Raw genomic sequence first — 9,788 nt, forward strand, 5'->3', positions numbered from 1 at the left:
TCGGTTTTGTTTTAATAAGCCACAAACATATGTTTTTCAAAAATATATATTTCAATTTTACAGCCCATAAAATTTAAGTAATTTCTATAATTTCTGTAAGAATCAGCGCCAACCCAGTTTCAAAATAAAAAACAAAATCTGAGCCATTTACAAAATAACTTATATTTGTAAAATTCAAAAACGTTCTACTTAGATATTAGTATTTGTGTTATTAACTGCGTTAATTAGGTCCATCATCACTCGAGCTCTTTTAGAAGTTATGAGCATTCTTAAACTGTCCGTAACTCTGCGTATTCTCAATGTCAGCGGCATATACGTTATATAGTATAGGTAATTTAGCTTAGCAGCTTAGGTAAATTAAATAATGCACTAGACTTAAACTAGGTAAGTGTACGAAACAAAATACTAGGGTTTGTTCAACTGCTGTTGATGGCGTCCTGCGACTTCATTGTCGAATTGGAGAGCAGTTCTCCGCCGGCCAGAAGATCGGCACTGGATGCCACAGTTGGCATTTGGGCCTGCGGCACTGCCACATTCACTGGGATCATTGGCATCATCGGCACAGCCGTGGCCTCCATTCCCGGAGCGGTGCTGATGGTCCGGGCCAGATTCTTCTGCTGGCGCATCAGTTTCTCCTTCTCGCGAGCCGCCTTCAGCTTGTCGAAGTCATCACCCTCGTCCTCGACCTGCGCAGCCGCAGCTGCTAGGAGATCATTGGAGGACCGCAGGTCCATGTTTTCCACTGCAAAAATATATGGAAAATATTAGTGAAGTGTATTTGTTAGTCGGAAAAATCAATGGTTACGTGCAACTTCTAAATGGCTGGGTACTAATGCTAGGCGGGTACCAATATGAAGTTGGAATTACGGGTTGTAGGCTACCTACTTGACCAGCCAGAAACCTTTTCTGCGGCCTTACGTAGTTCAAAAGTATTAAATTTGAAGGGCTAAGCTGGGGTTAGTACTCAACAAGTGGGCATCGCTTTCAAAAAACACATGCCAATTGCTTAACAAAATTAAATTAATCAAGAAAAGAAAAAACAAAATAATACTTTCTGCAATGGTATAAAAAGAAAGTACATACTCAGGTGTGCTTGAATTTTATTAAGTTTCTAGAATTATTTTTGAAGTCAGCTTTGTTAAAATAAATATTAGTTTTAAAAATTAAAATGGTATACAAAAATTGGAAGTATTCATTAAATCAATCAAATGATTAATTTCAAATCATTCAATCAGATAAACAAGCTACAAATATTTATTCCGCGAATTTTTTAATTATAAACCATATGAACTGTGAAAATGAATTACACCTGTTACAAAAAAAAAAAACACAAAATCAATAGAACAACAACAAAACGGGGGGAAATTGGCAACAATTACGTAGAAGAGCAAGCTAAAGTATTCGAACAAGTTAATATGGCCAATGGATGTGAACTTTACCGGGCGTGACGAACCACCTGAAAACCTGCGGTGCATCGGGCCTCTCTATAAAAGTTCCCGAATTTGTTGAAAATGAAGATACACAAATGTTAAAAATGAGAGTTTAAGAAGCGGTTGGGCATTCTAACACATCCGCTAACGGGGATGGTGAAGAACTTTTGGACTTACCCGTCTCCCGGCTGGCGGCCTTTTGAGGATCGTATAGGGACTTGGAGCTCTCGCCCACTGGGGAACTTGGAGCAGTGGCTGCATTGGACAGAAGTAGGGGACTTCCACCCGCCGGAGCTGAAGTACTGAGCAGTGCATCCACTCCGCCCGGTGGGAATAGAGTGGGTTCATACTGGGATTGGGCACGATTATATGAGGGTGGACGTGCTGGTATGTCCACCGGTTCTGAGTGAGCGGGTGGCGGCTGAAGGGGCACAGATGGGGCAGCTCCCGAGGACGAGGTCGGTGCAAAGATATCCATAACATTGGGACGCGGTTCACTGGCCCTCATGGATGTGATGGTGGCCTGTTCGTCCACCTCTTCGATGACTTGTTGGGTTATCCTCAGACTTCCAACTGGTTTTCCCGCCGACGTAGCCGATCCCACAACTCCTCCCGAGAGACTCGCTGAACTGGCGCTGGCCGGGAACTTGTAGGGCTGATCCTGACTGGGCGTGGCCGATCCCGGCCTGCTGTCATCGCGACTCAGGAACCGCTTGAGTGCCGAGGCCACTGTATTCACTCGGGATAGAGTACCCGAAACACTCACTAGCGAAGGCGACGATCCGAGGCGCATTTTGCCATTCCCAGCTGAGAAGTGTATGCCACTGGCATCATCAGCCTAATTTAAGATATATTATAGATATATTAGATTAAGATAGTCTTAGCCATTAGTAGATAGATTATATTCTTAGTTCCGCTGTGCCCGGATTACTTGAAACCATTTAGTGCTCAAAAGTCAGTGCAGCAGAAAGCATTCGAAAGTCGTGCAGTGCGAGGTGCTGTTAGAGGCTTTAGGCTGTGGACAGATGTCTTAGACAATTAGAATCAAAAGTTAGTATTCACATTCTTAAAGCATAGAGACACAAACACCTTTCTAAGATTATGGTTAGACTGGAGATAGGGCACAGTAAAATATGCTCAAAACAAATAGTAAATGAGAAAGAAATCACTTAAAAGATAAAATAATAATAATCATAATAATTTCTTACGATAAATAGGTCATAAAAGATAATATTAAAGGCATTTCGAAGTAATCTAAAATGCATAAATAATATTCTAGAAGCATTCTCATTCAAGTTAAAATAAAAATCTTTATAGGTTCATCATTTCTGAGTATAGCTATTTAGATCACCGCTAATTAGATAGTCTCATTAGTAAGGCTTATCAACTAAGTAATTCAATAAATACTTGAATAAATACTTGAGCTTTTACTGTGCCCACCCCTTAGAAATAGTTATACACACTCTGTACATCTAGATTAGGTTTTATATATACCAAGCACCGTTGTGATTCAGAATGCCAATGAGCGAACTGTGATCCCACAAAAGCAATGTCTCTTCGTGTTGAACAAGAAAAAGAGGTTAGAAACTTGTAATTTCGATATTGAATTCGATTTAGTTTTGACTTGGATCAGATCGCAGGACGAGAGATGATGAATTTGGTTAACCAATCGAGAGTTCAGGTGCCAATGCTTCGTAAAGCTAGGGAATGCAGCCAACGTTTTGATTCTAACCTCCTCATCTGCCGAGCCCTTGGGAAAGTCATAAGTAACGGTCTGGACCCCGGAGTCCGCGACCGGAGCTTGAACTTGACCCCCCGGAGCAGGGGGCTTCGCTTCCGCGGCGGCGGTGGCGGCGGGGTCACCACTAGCATTACCAACCATTTCATCAATCCGCACGGACGACATTGTCGAGGGCATGGCCGCGTTCTTGGGCACCTCGATCTTGGCAGTGGACGGTTCCGGATGATTCTCCCTGAATCTCTCGGCAGCTATTGTGTAGGGCAACTCGTTGGGGAACACCTCATCCCAGTACTGATCCTTCAGGAGCTCGGGATGGTCATGGTGCATCTCGTCGACGATCAGGTAGGATACCTGCAGATTACGATCCACCATCCAGTTGACCTAGGAAAAATATTATATGTATAAAATTGGAATGTCCATAAATCATCTAGTACTTACCTCAAAATCATCATCGTCCTCGCCAAAGGGATTAATCAGGGACTCGGCCACCTTGAGCCAACCCATGTAGAAGAAGAACTGCAGCGTGGTAAAGACCGGAAAGTATAGATCCACCTTGTTCAGGTATGTGGTATTGCCCACTACCTTGCCATCCGTCCACTGCTGACCCATGCAGCAGGTGAGGAAGTACGAGTAGACCGCCAGGGTCACCACTTGGGTGTAAACTAGGGGTACACTGATGGTATCATAGCTGATCAAGAGACCACACTGACCCCGAAACTTGTTCAGCTCATCGATGATCGTCTTCACAGCGAAGTCATCTCGAATACGGCCCTCTTTTCTAGCTCTAGTTATTATACTAGCAGCCCAAACGATGGGCAGCCAGTGTTTTGAGGGTCTCGGAAAGGCCTTGTTCATGGTCTCTATAATGGTTTTCTCATTATCATTTAGAAGACCCGCTTCCACTAGATTATCAAGGCCCGGGAAACGTTTCTTCACCCTCGGCGAAACATTCGCCAGGACCATGGTCAAACAAAGGCACACATAACGCATAATTGTTCGTCTCATCATACGTCCTCGTTCGTCCTGGCCATGAACATTGGAGCTTACAAAGACCGCAATGGGGTCTGGCCAGGGAATGGAGGTGTACTGATTCCACCAACGGGTCATCACAATCGAGACATAGAAACCCAGCACAAAGGACAGGGGTATGAGTTCTCTATAACTATCACAGTACTGAACAATGGCCTCAAAAGTTCTGAAAGAAAGCAAATATTGTGAGTAACAGAACAGTGAACATAGATGTTTGCTTTAAATATTAACTGATTGGGTTAGCCCCTTTAAGAAATGGTCATGACAATTTTTGCAACTGTTCCTCCAAATTATTAGGATTTTGGGTTTTTAGTTTCCTAAGCACTTTATAAAGATTTTAGAGTAAACAACGACTGCTAATATAACTTAATCTTTCAAACACACATATAATTTGTTATTTAAACTTGATAATAATTGTTATTTATAGACTTTACAGTACCATTTCTCTTCCGATCTTTGAAGAATTTTATCTAATACTCACTCTTTTTGGTTGGCGTTGAGGCCGAAACGATACACCATGTTGATCGCATAGTAAATTGTCAAAAAGGCCAAAAGATCTAGCCAGACCAGCTTGTAAATGCTTCCTCGCCATCTGAAAACAGGTAATGGGGTTATATTAAACTTATAATTGGTAATTATTCCCCACTCGATTTCTTTGCCATCAGCCTATATAAATAGACCGTGAACGTCAAACTAATCAGCATACAGTGGCCCTTATCAGGCAATAAATATTTCTGCTATGGATCCGTTCCAGATTCCCCACTTGACTTTCGAATTTGCCTATATTGACCAGCGGCACAATGTCTGAGGATGATACGTCATGGCGAGTATAACCTGCTGATACGAAATGATAATTCTGGCCACTTGTTATTGACACAAAACGTCATAAAATATTTCAATGTATTGGGAGCCCTCGAAATATAAACATTGTCTATAGAAATGTGCGCCTGCCGTGACATGACGTCCAGACGATATTTATAAAGCTTATCAGCCGAATAAAGCGTGATATAATGAACAATCAAACGATCTCTTTTAACCAAGAAAAGGTAATTTTGTCGGAACACAAAACCAAATTATATGGTTCTTTTTTGGAATTCTTAAAAACAAATACCTTAGGGAGAATAACTAGTGAATCATGTGGGGAGATTCCCTTGTTGACCATGGGGTATTATTATTGACCATTATACACCGATAAAACAATATCAACAGCAGCTTAATTAGATCATCAAGCGATAGATTATATTACCATCGACCTTATTATCAGCCATAAACAAATGGGGGAAAATGCGTAGGGGAAGAACTCAACCCCCGCCAAACTCATTATTAAATTATAATTCAGACAACAAGCCATGACAGATGTCAGAGTTATGGGTACACGGGTCTAGATTACATACTTCGTATAGAGGGGGAGGACGAGATGGGAATGACTTTTGTGGCAATTGCAGTTTGCCATATGAAGGAAAGTGGAAAAGTTCTGTAATTTGCATTCGCCTCTATTGTGCTTCTCGGCTGGTTATCCCATCCAATTGTCCAGAGTGTGTCAATGCTCTATAATTAGCAAACGAGCTAACAATTTCGCACTGTACTCCTATATCTGTCGATCGTCGAGTTAAGTATATAAGACTTTAACTTTACTCACCTGAGTAGCAATTTTAGAAAACAGCCAAAGCCGCGACAAGTGGCCACTTCACTTGTGTACGATATTGTCATTTTTCTCTCCTGTTTTTTATTTAACCTCCAACTTGGTTTGTTTGAAGTGCTCTTTTATAGCTGAGATTGTTGTGCCGACTGTCTTATCGTGACCCACACATCGCTGTTTGTCGAAAATGAAAGTTCCACTCTTCACCTGAAACCAAATAAGATAGAACACGATTTTTAATAGAGCTCAGGGTTATGTAATAACAGAGGAAGTGCAAGCAATTACCCATAACAGTACCAGGAATCGTTGACTGAACTTTTATAAATGCAATTTGAAATTCTAAAAATCGATTTTTTTCACAATTAGACATGCGACGAAGCTACCGAAGGAAACCTGCAGCGCGGAAAACAATTGAATTGCATTTAACATTTAACAGAAATGCAACAGCTCCGGGCTGATTATATTAATTGCAGCAATTTATATAGTCTATGGCACAAAAGCCTCGATGCATGTTCAGATATTTGTGTATATGTTCTTTATATATATGTATCTGAAAACGCTCTGAGTTGCAAAAACACTCAACTTTGCGTGTGGGCGATGTCAAAGTCATCGTTTGAGCATTTAGGCGGTCTCCATTTGATTTCGAGAGGTGTCTCTGGGGGTCAGCCTCCAACGATTAGATAACAATTAACCATACAAACAGACTCAAAGTTAAACTTCGAATGCCATCTAGGTACAACCTATTTTCGAATTCGGGGAACAACTAGGGGAAATACATTATATAATAAGGCCAAGATGAGCTCATTGAGTTGGGTTTTCCTCATATAGAATTTTGTTTATCTCCCATGTAGTCTAATGAATTTCCGTCCCAAAAGAGAGACGACAAAAATTCGAGAACTTCTGCGAGCCGGTGAGCTAATGATCAGAAATCACACCACGATCTCGGCTCCGAGCTCAAATTATATTACCAAGACCGTTTCGACTATGTGCCATGTGATCCCGGCCTTTCTGGTGGGGAAAACATGACATCATGTATCGGTCTGCTTACTTTAGAGGGGTTCGCTAGGTATGCTGAGCTTAAAAATGATCGGTTTTAAAACACAGAAAAAAATAATCTTTCAAATATTTTCATATCATATAAGTATTAGGTTATGTTTTAGTAATAATAGTAAAACATTATTATAAACAATAAAATTGTTGATATTTAATAAAATTTTGTAATGATCAATAATATTATGTCTTAGATGTTGGTAAATAAAAGTAAAATTAAAATAATTTTTAAATTGAACTTATAGTTTCCTGTGTACGCTTTTATACCTAAATTTAGTTTGATTTATTTCAGACATGGCTGACAAAACTCATAAAAAAACAATGAAATGACGTAGTCCGCTGATTACTAGTTCGAATTTGATTAGGCAGTCAAGGTAACTCATCGCTTTTAAGGGTTTACAATGCTTTGTGATTGTTTTACTATTATTTAAAAAAGAATTTTGAAAGCCTGATGAATTATCACCCCCTTGTAATCCATCGGAGCTGAAATGGCAAATGTCTGAGAGCGTCTTAAATTCTGGGTAAACAAAAGAAAAAGCGATAAGAACGAGACTTTCGACTGGATATATAGTAGGTATAAAACAAATAAGCTAATTTATCGTATATGTGAATGATGTGTTCGAGTAAACAGAAGCAGACAAAGGAATAGTAGTGTGTGTTGGATAAATAAAAAGGGTCTTACTAATCAAAAATATTTCATAATGTATATACAAAACAATTTGTTTTTTTATAAACATGGGAAAATCCCTGTTATTTTTTACATCGAATGCTAATATTTTAACCGCAGCTGTACAAATTTGGTCTTGTTGAAAACAACAAAGGAGGATCGTTGTTTATTGTTTCAAATCTTGGCATTCAGAGGGTAGTCTCCAAACCGAACCCTTTTCCATATTTCATCATCCAAAAGTGGCACTCGAAGTGATAAACAATCCAGTGTCATTTTGCTGATTTCTTTGTCTCATTCTGTTTATTAAGCAAACTTATCGATGTGTTGGCTTCGCGAGAACTGACCTCTTCCCTTGCCTTTATATAATGCATTTCGCTCAGGGGTCGCAATATTTGCGGATTGAACTTTCAACGTCAACATTGTTGACCTATAAAAACAAATATGTCGGTCATATTTACAGAGACTTGTCGCCATTATCTCTTTCATTAGCATAATACTCAATATTCGTTACAATGATTCAAAGTTGTCGAATCCAAATGGCCGAGGTTAATGACTTTTTCGGCGAACATTTGGCTGGCGACTTTCGACAGTTGTCAGTGGGCCAGAAAGGCGCGTGGCTAAATTTAAATTATTCTCAAGCGAGAGCACTACATTGCATTTTATTAAAATTCTTGGCATTACAGACATTTCGCGTAGGAAGAAATAGAAAATTAGGTAGGCGACGAGACAGTGGGAAGTAGTTAAAGTAGGCGATACAACCCTTAAGTAAATTTAAAGATATTGGGGATTTTGTAATAAGACTATAATTTTTGAGTGTAGAATTAGGAGGTATTACTTTAAAAAAGTTGTTATGTAATGGAACTTCATCAATATTTATTCTTGACTTCTTTTACAATTTTATCCAAAGTAATAAACACTGTTTTTCTGAGAGAAACCAACAAAATATTTGTAACATTTAATTTTGTATGACTTTTTGTTTTTAAAATTTTTTTTTGCTGAGCGTGAAGGTCAACTTTTTAAGTTATTACATATTCACATTTGATTTATGATTTTTTCCGCTTAGCAATTGTGTTATCTGCGGTGAAGTTTATTAATAGCTTCCTTTTGGTCGCCCAAGTAATTTGCGTAGAGACTGCAGTTGCAAAACCAAAATGGATGAGTCACGAGAAAACGATACATATATCATATCCATAGTATATGTAAATGCTATATACTTAAGGGCATTTTAGATTTGATATTCACATTTTGAGGTTGTCCAATTTCGGGACTGGCAATCGATTTAAAAATTCGCTCGTCACGCGTTTGAAACCGATTTTAGTTGTTATTCCTGGCGGTGCACTATTATTAAATCGCTCCATGGTCACTTACACTTACATTTGTTGTTGTTGTTTCTGCTGTGATTCCACGGCACGCAAGCGGCGGCAAACAACAATAGAGTTAACAAATTGGCAGGTAGCAAAAATAAAAATAAAAGGTAGCAAAAGGGCTCAAAACTAACACTATGTTGTTGTGGGTATGGGTTTTATGTACGGCGAGTATTTTCTTCACTTGGCCTTTATGCTTCACTATTTTACGACGAACTTCTTACACAAACGCAAACACAGGCACAAAAGCGGGCACAAATACGTGGACAAAGACAGAGGCGGCCATTCAACAAAAATCGCGTTCTTAAGATTTTCCGGAGCCCTTTTCTCTGTTTTTTTTGGCCACTTCCGCGCTCAATGGCCGCCAAATTGAAACTGAGACCCCTGCCATGCGAAAATCATGCACTCAGCTCGGCGTACAGCTGTGCTGAAAGCGAGTGCGAAAATGTGAGAAATCTGAGAGGCAAGGGAGCGGAAAGAGCGAGAAACTGGTTGTTTTGAGAGCCGGCAGAGAGCCAAAAGGCAGATAAGCCGAGCACAGGGCGGGATTCGAGAGATAAAGGGGGTGGGCGCCGGAAATGTGTGTTATATCGGTAATACATATCGGAAATTAGCAACAACAAATTATGTTATGAAGAGATCCATACTAATAACTATTATAATATAATAAATATATTTTAGAAATTTAATTTTACTTATAATAGCATTAAATTTACCTTCAATTTACACGTGTGGGCCCCTCTACCAACACCCTCCTACTCAAACCTCTCATGTACCTGAACTTTCAAAAAATATTGCATACTTTCAGGCATGCCTGCTATAAGAGCTGCCTTTTGTTTCATAGAAACTGATTTGTGAGTTGTTCTAC

The 9,788-nt window shown here is 39.6% G+C and overlaps 1 protein-coding gene across 5 annotated transcripts; it reads right to left on the minus strand.

Moving 5' to 3' along the window:
• Positions 1-139: 139 nt before the first annotated feature.
• On the minus strand, positions 140-9,297 carry Best1 (Bestrophin 1). 5 transcript variants are annotated; one of them, XM_036818871.3, is made up of 8 exons: positions 8,931-9,297; positions 5,840-6,046; positions 4,682-4,792; positions 3,610-4,366; positions 3,163-3,552; positions 1,608-2,268; positions 1,440-1,484; positions 140-742 (listed from the first exon to the last, which is right to left on the minus strand). In XM_036818871.3, the coding sequence occupies exons 2-8, from the start codon at positions 5,908-5,910 to the stop codon at positions 417-419; spliced, it is 2,361 nt and encodes a 786-aa protein (XP_036674766.3). In that variant the 5' UTR covers positions 5,911-6,046; positions 8,931-9,297; the 3' UTR covers positions 140-416. The 5 variants fall into 5 exon arrangements, with proteins under 5 accessions (XP_036674766.3, XP_070851884.1, XP_070851882.1 ...); XM_070995783.1 differs by having other exon boundaries at positions 3,310-3,552; positions 8,925-9,297; XM_070995781.1 differs by having other exon boundaries at positions 8,925-9,297.
• Between the last annotated feature and the right edge of the window lie 491 nt (positions 9,298-9,788).

The sequence above is a fragment of the Drosophila suzukii genome, chromosome 3 (assembly GCF_043229965.1).
Source record: "Drosophila suzukii chromosome 3, CBGP_Dsuzu_IsoJpt1.0, whole genome shotgun sequence".
NCBI lineage: Eukaryota > Metazoa > Arthropoda > Insecta > Diptera > Drosophilidae > Drosophila > Drosophila suzukii.

Coding starts and splice junctions, on each gene's coding strand:
- Best1 (XM_036818871.3), bottom strand. CDS start 5,910: ATGACAATATCGTACACAAGTGAAGTGGCCACTTGTCGCGGCTTTGGC. Junction 3,553..3,609: donor AGGACGATGATGATTTTGAG/GTAAGTACTAGA, acceptor TATTTTTCCTAG/GTCAACTGGATGGTGGATCG. Junction 743..1,439: donor CAGGTGGTTCGTCACGCCCG/GTAAAGTTCACA, acceptor ATATTTTTGCAG/TGGAAAACATGGACCTGCGG.